This window comes from Lynx canadensis, chromosome B2 (assembly GCF_007474595.2).
Source record: "Lynx canadensis isolate LIC74 chromosome B2, mLynCan4.pri.v2, whole genome shotgun sequence".
NCBI classification, from domain to species: Eukaryota; Metazoa; Chordata; class Mammalia; order Carnivora; family Felidae; genus Lynx; species Lynx canadensis.
In genome coordinates, this window is record NC_044307.1 from 125,941,291 (window position 1) to 125,956,673 (window position 15,383).

General features: G+C 36.8%; 1 protein-coding gene across 6 annotated transcripts in view; it reads right to left on the bottom strand.

Moving 5' to 3' along the window:
- REPS1 (RALBP1 associated Eps domain containing 1) overlaps positions 1-15,383 on the bottom strand; it is a 90,689-nt gene that overhangs the window by 33,885 nt on the left and 41,421 nt on the right. For all 6 annotated transcript variants that reach the window (XM_030316463.1, XM_030316462.1, XM_030316459.1 and 3 more), the window contains exons 2-8: positions 7,175-7,298; positions 5,450-5,646; positions 5,176-5,329; positions 4,257-4,381; positions 3,573-3,735; positions 3,228-3,291; positions 1,509-1,663 (exon numbers count right to left, since the gene is read on the bottom strand). In XM_030316463.1, the coding sequence (XP_030172323.1) occupies positions 1,509-1,663; positions 3,228-3,291; positions 3,573-3,735; positions 4,257-4,381; positions 5,176-5,329; positions 5,450-5,646; positions 7,175-7,298 (982 nt within the window). The remainder of the gene's footprint in view (positions 1-1,508; positions 1,664-3,227; positions 3,292-3,572; positions 3,736-4,256; positions 4,382-5,175; positions 5,330-5,449; positions 5,647-7,174; positions 7,299-15,383) is intronic.

Below are 15,383 nucleotides of genomic sequence, written 5' to 3' on the forward strand. Positions count from 1 at the left end.
AAAAATAAAAAACAAAAGCCTCCACTGACTACATGCTATAGCCAAATTCACCAATCTGAATGCAACAGATAACAGGTTCAGACAAGTCTCTAAAAAATAACATAACAGAATAAACTTGACTTACTTCCTTGTATTAGTATCCTACCAGTTTTCAAAGAAAGTCACAGAAAAATTCTAGATACAAGGCCCAAGTTTTAAAATGATACACTATGTTTGTAGCTACCAAAATTTCTTCCCCTTCTGGCTACTATCAAATAAGCTAAATAGAGTTTTCATTTATTTCTTAATTAGAGAAATCAAAGTACTTTGAAGCAAAATTGTCAACAAAAATACTTAGCTTTCTGCTCAAGTTGAGGTTGCCTAATAGCTACCTGAAATGATCAGAAAAATCCTAGGATTCTCATAGGACAGTGTTTCTAAAAAACATAAAAATCAATGCTCAATTTTTAAATCAACTTTCTCGTTGCCAAAAGGTCAGTGTACAATTCAGAAACATGAATGGCATCAAATCCACATTTCAGGTGGAGAAACAGAAGGCAAAAAATAAATGGTCAGAACTTGCCCGAGGTCACAGGAATAATTAGCAAAACCAGAAGCAGACTCAGATTCTTAACATCAAGGAGAATGTTCTCTTCGTGACATTAATAACATGCATATGATTCCTTCTGTATAATTTAGACAATAAGGTCAGATCATGTGCATTTCTGAATTAAACAGACACTGCCTAATAGATAAATGCCCTTTGCAGAGCCAAATTATGCTTCAGCTTTTCTTTTAAAAGTATAAAATTCTTTCCATCACAATATCGAAAAGATGATTTAGATAGGAAAACCGAAAACAGTAATTTAATTAGTCTCATTAAAAATTTAACATTAGATTTCCTTTTATTCATTCTGAATTTTAAAACAACATGCTCACTTTTTACCCCTTATATTCTTGTTTCCTTTTAAAGAAATGCCTAATAAATATGGGCATTTACAAAAGTATTCTTGTAAACACGGTTAACAAAAGTGCGGTATTTACAATGAAACACAAAATTTCCAGATTTCTTTAGAGTCTGAAGAAAAGAGTTGGGCTTTTGAAAGGAAAATGCTTGCAGACTGAGCTGGTCTAATGATAAACCAGGCACCGTCCTTCAACAAATTAAGATGCATTAAATGGAAAAATATCGATAACACAGGCTACCTTTCCCACCTCAGACAGTATATAATGCAACTAAAGCGTTTGCCTTGTGGCAAAATAACAAGATTCTGTGAAATATTTTTAAAATCTCAGGAAGTCAAAAGTGTAAAGTAAAATAGTAGCGCATATAATTATTTACCTTTTTAAAGCTGACTAAGACAAACCATTAATCCAAGTTCAGCCTGTATATTACATTCTGATGTTAAATCTACATGCTCTTGAGGTTGTTAAGCTAAGTTTTAACATCTATCTTAATTTTGCCTTACAAATCAAGTATGATGTTTTATCAAGGCCTGTAACCAGGTCCCTTAGGCTCCCGAACTTACCTGCTGAGTCTTCCAAATCAATCAGTTTGGGCATTAAGCTTTCAGGGAGTTTTTCTGGTAAGTCATAGCCATTCTTCCGAGCAACTACCAGATGAAAAGCAGCACAAAACTCATCCAGTGTCAATGCTCCATCTTTATCAAAGTCTGAAAGTTCCCTGGAACACAAACTTGCCATAAATATAATCATTTGCTCTGGATCCCTTTATGTCTCAAAAAGAAGAAAAAGAAATCTTTTTCCAGAAAAAGTACAATCCATAACCTAAAAAAATCCCACAGATGGAAAAAGTATAATAGAGCAAATATAGCAAACTGTTTAACTGTGGAACCCAGGCAGTGGGCATATGAGTGTTCAAGGCACAGTTCTTTAACCTTTTCTGAATACTTGAAATTCTTATAATAAAATGCTGAAAAGCACCCTCAATACATAAGGTCACCAAAAAAAAGGACCTTTAATTCATATGCATTTCTAGTAACAGGATAAAGTCAGGCCCACTTAATACGTCACTGAAATTTTTAAAAACTTTGTTTTTATTGTTATCAAAGTTCTACAAAGTCCTACTGTACTTGGGGTGCATGAGCCATGGAGTCAGATAGTCCTCAGGAAGGAGGATGAGAAGTCTAAATGTTGGGATTGTGTTTGTCTCACAATCACCACAAAATAAAAGTGTAGAAAATGAAAAAAAAAATAGCATTCAACAGACTACAAGGCTTGATATTAAGAAGCAGCAGAACCCCCCCTTCCCCTCAACTATTGTCCCACTTTCTGGATGCAGAGGCAACCATTTTGTAGTTAATGCCTGATACCATAAACAGCAAGTGTATATTGCCAGTTCTTGATTTTTCAGTTTTAGGCATTATCTTTCTTCTGCTACAGCACTCAAAGCTACTAAAAACCCTACTAACAAAATAATTTAAAATATAAAGAAATTGGGGCGCCTGGGTGGCGCAGTCGGTTAAGCGTCCGACTTCAGCCAGGTCACGATCTCGCGGTCCGGGAGTTCGAGCCCCGCGTCAGGCTCTGGGCTGATGGCTCAGAGCCTGGAGCCTGTTTCCGATTCTGTGTCTCCCTCTCTCTCTGCCCCTCCCCCGTTCATGCTCTGTCTCTCTCTGTCCCAAAAATAAATAAACGTTGAAAAAAAAAAAATTTTTAAAAAAAAAAATATAAAGAAATAGATTGATATCGAGTAGAAATACCATTTATGCTTATATGATAATTGTTTTTAGAAAGTAACTTGTGGTTATAATTTGCTTTAAATAACTAATTCCAACTACATCACAGCTCTCGTGAGTCTTCGTATGGACTTAAATGGGAGCTAAGCAATGTTCTTAAGCACATGGCTTAGTATAGGTATAGGTAATACATAACAGGTATAGGCTTATTAAAAACCAAATGGGATAAAGATAACCATGGATGAAGCAACTAGCTTTTCTTCCATGCATTATGCTAAGCAAGAAGAAACAGCTAATATGGTTTAAACAGCTAATATGGCTTAACAAATTTTAGCACTTTAAAAAGAACTACTGTATTGGCATCATTTATTTCTTTTCCAGAGAGTGAGATAGAAACTGACTACTATTGGAAGGGAATACTGAGTTATTTGGGAACATTCTTGAAAAGATTACTCTAATAGTTTATTTTTTAAGGTTCAAAAATCGACCTGCTGGAAACTCCTTTGAAACAACCCACATTACCTGATTGATGTGAAGCACCACACTTACCAAATGTGAGAAAGTTCAAGAATAGGAAGTTTTGATTTTGTAAAAAACTCTTTAGCTGCAGATCCTGAAATGTTAAAACAGTGTTGTTTAATGTTATTCTGAACGTAGAGATCCAAGAATAAAATGAGGGTAAGAGTCTTAAGACTTTTTTCATTGGGAAAAAAGTACCCTTAACACGTGTGCACGTCATGTTTTTGTCTCCAGTGATTATCAGCTTTTTAGACACACAACTTGAGAACTGATTTTCTTTATAATCTCTGACCAATAAAAACCATGCCTTTGAGATTATGAAACTGAGACTTTGTCCTGTCCCATCTACAAGAATTTCTGTTTTTAACAACTCACCTGGAATAAATCCGTTTAGATCAGGCTGAATGGTTTTAAATTGATTTACATAATACTGTCTTTGTTCATCTGTTATTTTCCAAGGATCATCATAACTACTGGATTGCCTACGAATTTCATTGGCAGTTGTAGCTGATGCTACAGTTCGTACTGTTGTCTGGTCCTGTAATGAAACATTTTTTTCCTCAGTACATTTTCTATCTGTAATGATTATATGGGCCAAGATTGCTAGGTTACTCATCTTTGAAAATAAAACTTACTTTCTGTGAATGTTTAAAATACAAGAAGTCTTCACAAACTCATCAGCAAACCACATATTTGTTATAATCAAGTTACTGAATGTTTCTGCACGATGATTATATAAGTGCATAGAATGATAGCAATATGTAAGCAACAGAAAGTTATGAAAAACGTGCTAAGAAAGCCAAGCAAATAGGAGATATTCTTAGGGGCAGACAACTTTCAAAATTTCACTGAATAATTAGAAAGAAAATCAGCCAAAACTTTTAGTGAAACATTCCAATGAGAAGAGACTTTAAGAAAAGGCACAGAGCAGAGTTCTGTGTTCTGTAAAAGGAGTGAACTTGCATTTATCAAGTGTGCCACAGCAAAATATGAAAACAATGACCGCAGCAATACTCTGAATGAAGCAAATAAAAATGCAATACCAATAAAATGTCACACCTGGACAGAAGCAGGATGCATGGTTAAAAGAGTACTGGTTGGTGGAGTATCTGCAAAACTGACCCAGTTTTCTTGTGGTGGAGGTGGAGAGTGCCCTGACCACACTGCGTCACCCGCAGAAGAACCTAGGGGGAGAATGGTACACATGCCGACTCACTTTTGAAGAAAAGCCAACTGTTTTTAACCATAGGTTTTTAGTTGTAACTCACCACATACATATTATACAAGTTTTCTTTCCAACTCTAACTCTGAAGAAATGTTAACAATTTCCAAACTGAATCTCTTCTGTCAGTTTAAAATTATATCTCAGGATACCTAGGTGGCTCAGTCAATTAAGTGTCCGACTCTTGATTTCAGCTCAGGTCATGATCTCACGGTTTGCGAGATCGAGGCCAGTGGGGCTCCGTGCTGATAGCACAGAGCCTGCTTGGGATTCTCTCTCACTCTTTGTCCCTATTCCCCCCCCCCCCCCCCCCCATGCACACACATGCGCTCTCTCTCTCTCTCAAATAAAATAAAATAAAACAAAAAAAGAGCTTTAATAAAAAAATTGAAAATGAATAAAATTATACCTCATTGAAATTTTTTAAATTGTTACTGTGTGCTTTCCTTGTCAATACTGGAGCTAATGTAATATATATGTAATATTCTGGGAAGTTATTATTTACCCATTTCACCCTCAGAGCATCTGATATTTATCAACTTTGTCTAAGAATTATATGTATTATGTAAACGCAATTACCATTGTTTAAACTGATGTATCTGCCTACAAATTTTCATGGTTGGCTTTTGCTTCTAATTAAGGCACTTAATTTATAATTAAAATTATCTTGGAGGAAACTCTGGAAGGAACATCATCAAGCTTCCTTTAATTTACAACCCTTAATAAATAACTGTCTTCTAAAGAATTTTAAAATACCTGATTGAGCTTCACCAAAGGGAGACCAAAATGGCCCAGGTCCTGTAAGTGGCCTCTCGCTATTTCCCCCACTGGGGTGACGGTTGTGCTTCCTCCATGTGTGTGGAGAAGTTGGTGGGGACTGCTGTGGTGAAACGACTGGGGATGCAGGTTCCTAGAAAGAATATTATTATTATTCTAAGACTTAAATTTTTATCAACAAGGCACTCAATAAGTTTTAATGTGAACATCTATACAGCACATCAACCGATAACGTTTACGTGCACATGATTACCTGCTGATCTGCAGACGTACGAGGCTGGACAGGGTCATGGCTTACAGATCCCTTTTTCACTTGCCCCCTGCCAGGTGGTGGGGGAATTACACCAGAATAAGACCCTTGATTTTCAGAATCTGAAGAATATGAGGCTGCATGGCGAGATTCCTGTTCATTCTTTGAAGCAACAAATCTCGGCAGAGGAAGGTCCTTCACTGTTAACCACAAAAATAATTATTACTTTAAAAGAAAAAGGGGCACACATTAAAACTGAAATATGAATTAGATATTAAAAAGAATCTTTGTAAAAACTGATACAGAAACCACAGACACATGTTTATCACTACATTTAGACCACCTCCCTTACGCTGTTTAGGGAGACTCTAACCTAGAAAGTAGTAGCAACACTAAACTGACCTTCTAAAACTGTAATAACTGTCCTGTCTGGCTCTATGCTTGCAACTGAGGCTACCAGATGCCAAGGTCACTGATAGTAACTGACAGTTAGGATCTGAACCTAGGTCAGTCTGACCGGGAAGGCTAGGCTGTTTCTACTCATACTGATTCTCTTAAGTAAGATGCTAGAGCTGTAAGTAAAACATAGAAAATGTCACTAGACTGAGACTAGATTAATCTAGACATTTTCACGGCACAAGTTCCTGAAAATATTTTACTGTTCACCTGCCAACGACACAGCACAAGGCATCATATCTATCCGTTTTAGTCTGGCTTATGACACTTCTACAGCAAATATCCTACATTCAATTTTAAACAGAGAAGAAAGAAGACAGAACTTCTTTGCAGGTCAATCATAGCTCATACTTTTAGACTAGAACAAAACAGTAGCAGAATTTTTAACAGAAAGTACACTTCCCTCCACTATGATTATCTGCATTTGCCTTGAAACTCCACACTTAAACCAAGCTTATTCAGGATGTAAGTAAAAGAATTCAAAATTACCTGAAAAGAATATACACTCTCAATTCTAGAAGAATGATGTGTGGCAAACCAGAAGTCCACAATGAAAACCTCACACTGACTAATAAACTGAGCTGGTGCTTAAAACTATTTATAAAAATTCTAACATTACAGAAAACCTCAAGTGTTCTCTTTCCTCTTTTTGCTATGACAACCAAAGAACTGTCTGCATTTAAGTGCCTACCTTTACAGAATTTCCACTGACTTGGGCATCAATAAGCCTCCAAAGCATAAAAAAAACAAATTATCCTAGGTGATACTTATAAGGCAGCCAGATGTCTGTAACCAGGTTTTAGTCTGCCGATATTTTAATATTGTCTCTATCAGAAAGTTTTGGTTAATAGTTTCTAATTTCAAGTGTATAGCTTTCCCACACAAAAACCCACAAGTATAATGCTATTTTATACTCAGCAGAAAAGAAGAATATAAGGAAGGCATATAAGAAAATGCTCACTACAATTCATCATTTACTTTGATAAAATTATTCACCTAACCTCTTTCTAAGCAATTTTTAGTGAATTAGTTCTGAAAAATCATCACTTTTAACAATTTTTATATTATCATCAAATATGTATTAAGTACATACACGCCATAACAGATTTAGGAAAGAGATATTTTTCTAATATTCGCAAATGAAAAAAAAAAGCATGGTAGTGAGATTAAAGCCATGACACTTAGGGTCACAAATGCCAATAAAATATCAAGAAGACTCAGCAATTCTACGGACTTTATTTCATTTCAGCCACTAATGTACTCCATATTTACCTGTATTTATACTTTCCACTCTTAAAGGGAAACCAGATTGGGCAACAGCTACAAGTTTCAAAGCAATGTAGAACTGACTTCTTCCAAAATAACCAAGCCTCGTTGCACCACAAAGCTCCATAATCTGTAAGAGAACACAATGTTAAATACTAATGACAATAATCCTCCAAATAAACAGGTATCTAACATCTGTTTGTAACTTCTCCAAAATACATAGCTGACACATAGCATATTACACTTACTGACAACCAACTTCCTCGGGTTTCAGGCTTAGAAGTCTGAAAATAAAGCACTGACCTTACGATTATGAGGGTTATATAGTTCCCCTATTTATGTATTTATTTTTAATGTTTTTGAATGTTTATTTTGGGGGGGGGCAGAGACAGAAGGAGACAGAATCTGAAGCAGGCTCCAGGCTTCGAGCTGTCAGCACAGAGCCCGACACGGGGCTCAAACTCACAAACTGCAAGATCATGACCTGAGCCGAAGTTGGTAGCTTAACTGACTGAGCCACCCAGGTGCCCCTATAGTTCTCCTATTTAGAAAAATCTATGTGATACACAATTTTATTTTATTAGAATTACTGTGTTTGCTCAAGAGTCATACTTTTCAGAAACCAGGCACCATCCACTCTTCATACACACTGTACATGCAACAGGCCAAAAGTCCCTGCAACTACAAGATTACTATGCAGCCAGTTAAAGTAACAGTCATAAAATGACAAAGTGGAAAAAAAAGCAGGATATGTAATTTTAACCACATAAACACAAATCTGAAAAGAACCAGATATATAAAAACTCTATCGGCAGTTTTGTCAGGGGAGATCAAGTGTAGGGTTTTTTTCTCTAATTTCCCAGATTGTATTTAATTGTGGTTATATTACTTTTCTTTAAAAAAATTTTGTTTGCTTTGTTTTTTTTTAAAGCATGAAGGTCTTCAAGGATCGCCACTGACCATTAGGTCATTCAACAAGTATTTCTAGACTAGCTGCAAGTTAAGTATCCGACTAGAAAGAGAATTTTAGGTTATGAGATTTAATTACAACTCCAAAAGCTGGAGTAATGTCTACTGTACAGACATTATACTCTTAAAATAAAATAAGCATTAAGTATCCTTGTCTCACCTTCTCAAAAGATACACATTCCACACTCCTGTGGAGCATATTTGGTCTATTTTCTTTTTTCCTGAAACACTCAAAGACGAAGGTACCTAGTCGTTACGGGTGAAGTCGGAAGTATTTATTAGAATTGCAAAACAAGCACCTACAACAGTTCAGCAATGTGTCAAATCACAATAACAATTTGTTTAAGCACACAAGAAGACATTTTTCGTGTGATTGATCAGCAATGGAGGAAGTTCCTGATTCTGCCACTAAGGGGCATCACTTCTGTATAAATTTAAAAGGGCAAGGAGGATAAGGAGGCAGATTCATATCAGCCGACTATGAGGAAAAGAAAGAGTTGAGAAGGCCACACAAGCCTTGAAAGATACGCAGGCATTTTGTTAGGATCACTACCCCTATCCATTATCCTTTTCTGCCCACGTGCCATCCTGTAAGGGATCATTACATATCTTGGCTACTTTTGCTTATAAAACAAACGTTAAAACATCTAAAATACGTCCTTGTATGTATGCTAGGTAAAGGGACGACCTAAAGGGAAACTGCATGTAGTTGGTTTGTTTATCCCTGTTATGTGCGTTTCAGGTGCCCATGGGACAGTCAGGAGGAGATGCCCAGGGAACAGTAAGAAATGCAGAGAGGGTGTTCAGAAGAGAGCACTCTGCCGAGATGTGCTCCACACCTGGGAACCAGACAACAGGTGATGACTGAAGCTGAGGGAGTAAATGAATGAGACTGCCTGCAAGCCCAGAGCCGCAAAGGGAACTCTGGAGAACACCATAACCTAAGTGTAGGCGTAAAAAAGAGCCTACGAAAGAAGCAGTAGCAAAAAGGACCAGCAGAAGGAGGAAATCAAGGGTGTAAAGAGGTTTTGGAAGGTGGAAGCAAGCCTGAAAGAAAATCATTACTGCACATACAGATTCATGTACAAAGGGGTTCACAATGAGAAGCAACCTAAACTCACCACAAGAACTGATTATGAAGTAAATATATAATGAGAAAACCATACAACATTTAAAACCCATTGCTTACAGTATTGTTTTGAAAACAAAAAGGAAGATACAAAGCAGTGTATATAGAAGTATAATCCCAAATATATTAAGATACGTACATATAAATGGTAGTGAACACGCCAGTGATTATTTCTGGGTGCTGAGAGTAAGGGATATTTCTATGTTTTCTTCACATGAGTCTGTATTTACTACTAAAAATATTTAATTTCTTCAAATCAGAAGAGTGATAGACACTTTTCAAAAAAGAAAACTAATGGGAACAAATAAAAAAGGAAAGAAAACGCATTCGATATTTTGCAATTAGGAGGTTTTTTGCTGCTGGAGCACTAGTAGAGATGCAGTAGGGTAAAATTTCGTTTGTAATGGATTAAGGAATTAACAGGAGGAAGGTGAGTACAAGGAGGAAAGACAAGTACAAAAACAGGTTAGGATGCTTGACTCTCAAAGTGTTTAGAAGGGTAATCTTGTTTCTCCTAAGTCTCGGGGCTAGTCAGTGGAAGAACTGGCTCTAGAAGCCAGGTCCTTGGATTCCAAACCCAAAGCTCTTTCCAAGGGACTAGAGGGTAGTGGGGGGAGGGGGGAGGGGCGGGAGGGGCTGGAGGGTAGGAGAGCAAGGAAGGATTCTACCTTTCTACTATATCAGGCATAACAAAATTTTAAGAGTTGATATATATCAAACTGTCCCATCAGGTTGCAGGAAGGAGGTTTTAAAAGGGGAGATAAAAGAGCTCAAAGGCAAAATATTTGCAGTCACTTCCCTATGATTGATCCTGGCCACGACACCTAAAACAAACTCACTTTGTAGCCCAAGTCAGGCATATGTGTCACTGAGGACTATGTTTCCAAGCTACCCCGACCGGAGAGACCACAAATCCTTGAAAGCAGCAGAGGAGGAAAGAAGCTGTGAATACAAATTTGTTAACAATCTCTGATGAAACAGTATCAGGTGTGGTTTCCCATCACAATCTTGTGAATGCAACAAAATTTGTCTCTGAAGAAATTTTTGGAATAATTCCTAGAAGCAGAATGCTGGACCAAAATATAAGTACACTTAAAAATGCATTTGTGGGGGCGCCTGGGTGGCTCAGTCAGTTGAGCGTCCGACTTCAGCTCAGGTCACGATCTCACGGTCCGTGAGTTCGAGCCCCGCATCGGGCTCTGGGCTGATGGCTCAGAGCCTGGAGCCTGCTTCCGATTCTGTGTCTCCTTCTCTCTCTGCCCCTCCCCCATTCATCCTCTGTCTCTCTCTGTCTCAAAGATAAATAAAAATGTTAAAAAAAAAAAAAATTAAAAAAAAAAAAAAAGAAAGAAAAATGCATTTGTGGGGTGCATGGGTGGCTCAGTCGGTTGGTTTTCCCAGGGTCGTGGGATTGAGCCCCATGTCTGGCTCTGCGCTGAGTGTGGAGCCTGCTTAAGATTCTCTCTGTCTCTGTCTCTCTCTGTGCCCCTCTCCCCAGCTGTGCTCTTTCCCTCTCTCTCTTAAAAAGATAAAAAAATGCATTTGCTATCACCAAGTGCCTTCCAAAAAGGTTACTCAAATTGATTCTCCCACTATCAATATGAGAGTGTTTCCTTATCTCCTTTTCTCCAGTAACCTGAAAAGGCCACTCACACTTACATGAATTTTTTTCTGACTGCTTTCCTTGCTTTAGATTTATAATATTTAAATACCTGATAGAGTTATTAGCCCAGTCCTCAATTTTTTTTTCTCGTTTAGAATTTCCTGGACTATTCTCATATTATTTATTCCCCCAGGTAATCTCTAGAATCATTTATCAAAATAAATTGTGACTTTAATTGGAATGGTATTTTATTCATCATCTTTTTCCTAACTTCAACGAGACCACTTCTAGTATTTTGTCATTAAGCACGGTACTAGCTAACATTCTGCAACACCTTTGTTATGTGAAACTATTCAGCTAGTTCCACTCATCTAAGAGTTTTGTTTCGGGTTTTGGGTTTTCAAAATCCACAAACAGAAGTTAATATTATTGTGTGCATTTTGGGGCAGAAAAGTAAAATATCATAATTTTTCTCTTTGGTCCATTAATGCTAATAATTAATAGAGTTCCTAACATCAAACCATCCTCTGATCCCTAAAATGAATTCCATTTAGTCATGGTATATATTATTTTTTCAAATTATATTTATAAAATTTTAACCACAATCTTAAAATGATTTGGCCAAAAAATAACACTCCTGTATCTGAAAGGTTTGGAAGTGGTGCTATGTTGGCTTTGTAAACACGACTAACAAGCTTTACTTTTTTTTCTCTCTGCTCTGAAATACTGTAAATAGATTTGGAATGACAGAATGACATGTTCTGTAAAGATTTGGAAGAATTCACCTGTGACACACCTGAGCAGGATCCCTGATGTGTGTCTATTTCTTCCATGTCAGGTGGTATAAATTAGGTTGTCTACCTCTAAAATATTTGGTAATTGGGGCATCTGGGTGGCTCAGTCGGTTGAATGTCTGACTCTTGATTTTGGCTCAGGTCATGATCTCACAGGGTTGTGAGATCGAGCCCTAAATCGGGCCCCGTGCTGATAGTGCAAAGCCAGCTTGGGATTCTCTCTCCCTTTCTCTCTTTCTGCCCCTCCCTGGCTGGCTCTCACTCGCTCTCTCTTTCTAAATAAACAAACATTTTTAAAAGGTAAAACATTTGATAATTTCTGGGAACATCATTTATCACCTCCAAGTTTTGAAATTTATTAGTCTGGCATTATTCAAAGTAGTCTCATTCTTTTAATTGCCTCTCCACGGTAATTTCGCCCTAGTCTAAATTATGCATATTTGTGAGCATGACTGCACAGCTGCCTAATATTGAGAACCACTTAAAGTCCTTGATAGGGTACAGATACCCAGATCTCTTCCATTAGATCCTAACTCACCTAAGAAACCCAGGGCCAGTTAGTAGTTGCTGGTATACTACTGATAGCTACTGAAAACCATTAAGCTTTATTTTCATAACACTGTAAAATTTACGTGCTCATAGTAAAATAAATAAAATGGTACTTAAAGATATGGAATTGAAGTCCCTACAATCCCCATCAGAAGTAACAATTCTTTTCATATGTTCTTCCCATTTTTCCCACATGTATACAAACACATGAGCACGCATACTTAACGAACACTTTTTACACATATAGTCATACTATATATGACTTTTCACACAGTATTACCTGAAGATCTTTTTATATCAGCATACATAGATCTCTTTCATTTTTTTTTTTTTTTACATAGCATCATGTGCATGAATATACCTATTACAAATTAACCAATCCCCTGCTGACAGACACTTAGGTTCTTTTAGCTTTCTATTATAAATAATGCTGTAAACATTCCTGTGCATGAAACTTTGTGCACTTGTAGAACTGTAGGACAAATTTCTAGAAATGGAATACACTTAAAAAAAATCTTTTTTTTTTTAACATTTATTTATTTTTGAGAAACAGAGTGAGACAAAGCATGAGCGGGGGAGAGGCAGAGAGAGAAGGAGACACAGAATCTGAAGCAGGCTCCAGGCTCTAAGCAAGCGGTCAGCACAGAGTCGGATGCGGGGCTCGAACCCACAAACTGTGAGACCATGACCTGAGCCGAAGTCGGACATTCATCTGACTGAGCCACCCAGGCGCCCCACAGAAATGGAATACACTTTAAAATGTAGCATAATGGAAACTAATTTGACAATAAACTTCATATAATTAAAAAAAAATCTTTTGGGATGAGCACTAGTTGTATGGAAACTAATTTGACAATAAATTTCATATAATTAAAAAAATAAAAAAAATAAAATAAAATAAAATGTAGCATAGCCAAGCACTGCAAACTCTGAGTGACTGTAGCATCTTACTAACCAGCACGGAATCCTGGCTGCTAGTATGAGACAGGAGAGAGGCTAAAGTTTTCATTAATTGTATTGGCTTCACAAGAATATCAATCCTAAATAGGCAGTATTGACTTCTTGTCTGAACACTCTGTTCCATAATATTATCAAAAAGCCACCAACTTCCAGGAAGAAAAGATAAACTAGACTGTAGTTCATTTTAATACTTACAGAGATCAATGTGGCTAGGGAATCATTCTGTATCATTTATACAGTATTTGAGCAAGTTATATTACTTTACTGTGTCTGTTTCCTTTTATGTAAACTGGGGAAAATAATATACTACCTCTTAGGATTGCTGTGAGGATTCAATGAAACCATATTTAATAAAACACAAAAGTGTCTGGTCCACAAATAATAATTATTTTTTATTCACTACCCTGATCATAATGTACTTTATTCAGTCAAGGACTTCAGAGACTAAGTCATTCTTGAAAACCACATTCTCTTGAGAGCCAAGAACTAATGCCTTTAAGCACCAAAGTGGGTTTTATTATGGTTTTTCATGAAAATTCTTCTAAAATATAAGATGCTTTCAAGCCTTCATAAGTATTTTGAAGTTCTGGTTTAAGACAATATACTGAGCACAGGAAATTACCTCTTCTCCCTTCAAGAATCTTCTTAAAATGATACTAAGGGAATAAATCCACAAAAATAAATAAAAGAGAAGGGGCAACAATGAACAGACAGGAAATCTCAACAAATTTTAGCAATCAGAAAGGAGATGGGAGTCATGCCTAAAACAGTAGGTGGAAGAAATTAGTGCCAGGAGTACCTATGGAGACAATTTGTCCTGCAAAATCCAGGGACTCACCCAGAAATGCCAGGTATGACTAAGGGGGAGATTGGGACAGAGACTAAGATCCCTATCTCTACAGCTGCTCACAGAATATTAGCAACCAGACTTTACCATCCAAATATAAACAAACAAAAAACTGAAAGTTTTCTCTTTAAAGAATGAAATGTAGGGAAGTACTAGGTCAGCTGATAAGGATAGGGGTTGTTGCCCCAGAGAAAGGCTTCTGTTTCTAGCATTTAGCAATCCAGTAAGAGTCAGCATCTGACCCACTCCTCCCAAAGTAAGGCAGCCTTTTAAGGAGCTAAACCCAAGTACACAGAGCTCAGTTATTCTATTGCTGCATTAAATGTAAACAGGTTACCAAAGATCAACAGGCAACTATGGAAAACCTACATAATGGAAGAAAACTGTCAAATTTAAAAACGGGGAAAAAAAACTCTGAGAGAAAGATATAATTCAAGAAAGAACGAACACTTAAAGATACTCTATTCAGTATCCTCTGCCAGATTTCAGACAATTAATGCTTCCATAAAACAGGAACAGGATACTATGAAAAAGGAACAAAGAACAAGATGTCAGGAAATATACAAAGTTCAGCAGAAATACTAGAAGATAAAGAAAATTTCTCCAGAAGTAGGAAGGGGAAAGGTGAATTAGAAAATATGGGAGAAAAAAAGAGAATTAATTTGAAAGGACAAAATTTACTTAAATGAGGTCTACAAAAAATGTAGAGAAAACAGAAGAGTAATAAAGAACAAGAGATTTTCCCCAAATCCAAGGACAACAAGCTTTCAGACAGAGTCTAGTGAGTGCTCCACACAACAGGTGAAAGAATTCCTGAACACATTACTGTGGAGCTTCATAACTGCAAGGATAAAACAAAGATCCTAAGAGCATCCAGAATCTGCATAAGGGAAGCGAGTAAGGGGGAGAGGTGCTGATCACTAAGAAGATATATTAACTGCACTGGAATCAGACTTCTCATCAGTAACACTGAATATTAGAAAATAATAAAGCAACACCCTCAAGGTTCTAAGAAAAAATTATTTTCAATCTAGAATTCTGTATCCAAACTAGCATCAAGATGATGGAAAGAACAGACACTTTTGTAGATGCAGAAATAAACAAAGTTTATCTCCTATGAACTCTTTGAGAAAATATCTGAGGATGTTATTCAGCAAAACTTAGAGGCAGAGCATCCAGGAAAAAAACAGATACACGGCAAGAAAGCAGGGAAATAAAGCTGCAGGATGACAGCTATGCAACTGACCTGGAAAGCAACCAGTCCAGATTAAAATGACAGAAAGCTCCAGAAAGATTTCAGAAAAAATAAAGGGGAAGAAATGGAGATGAAGGCAAACAGTTCAAAAAAAAAAAAAAAAAAAAAA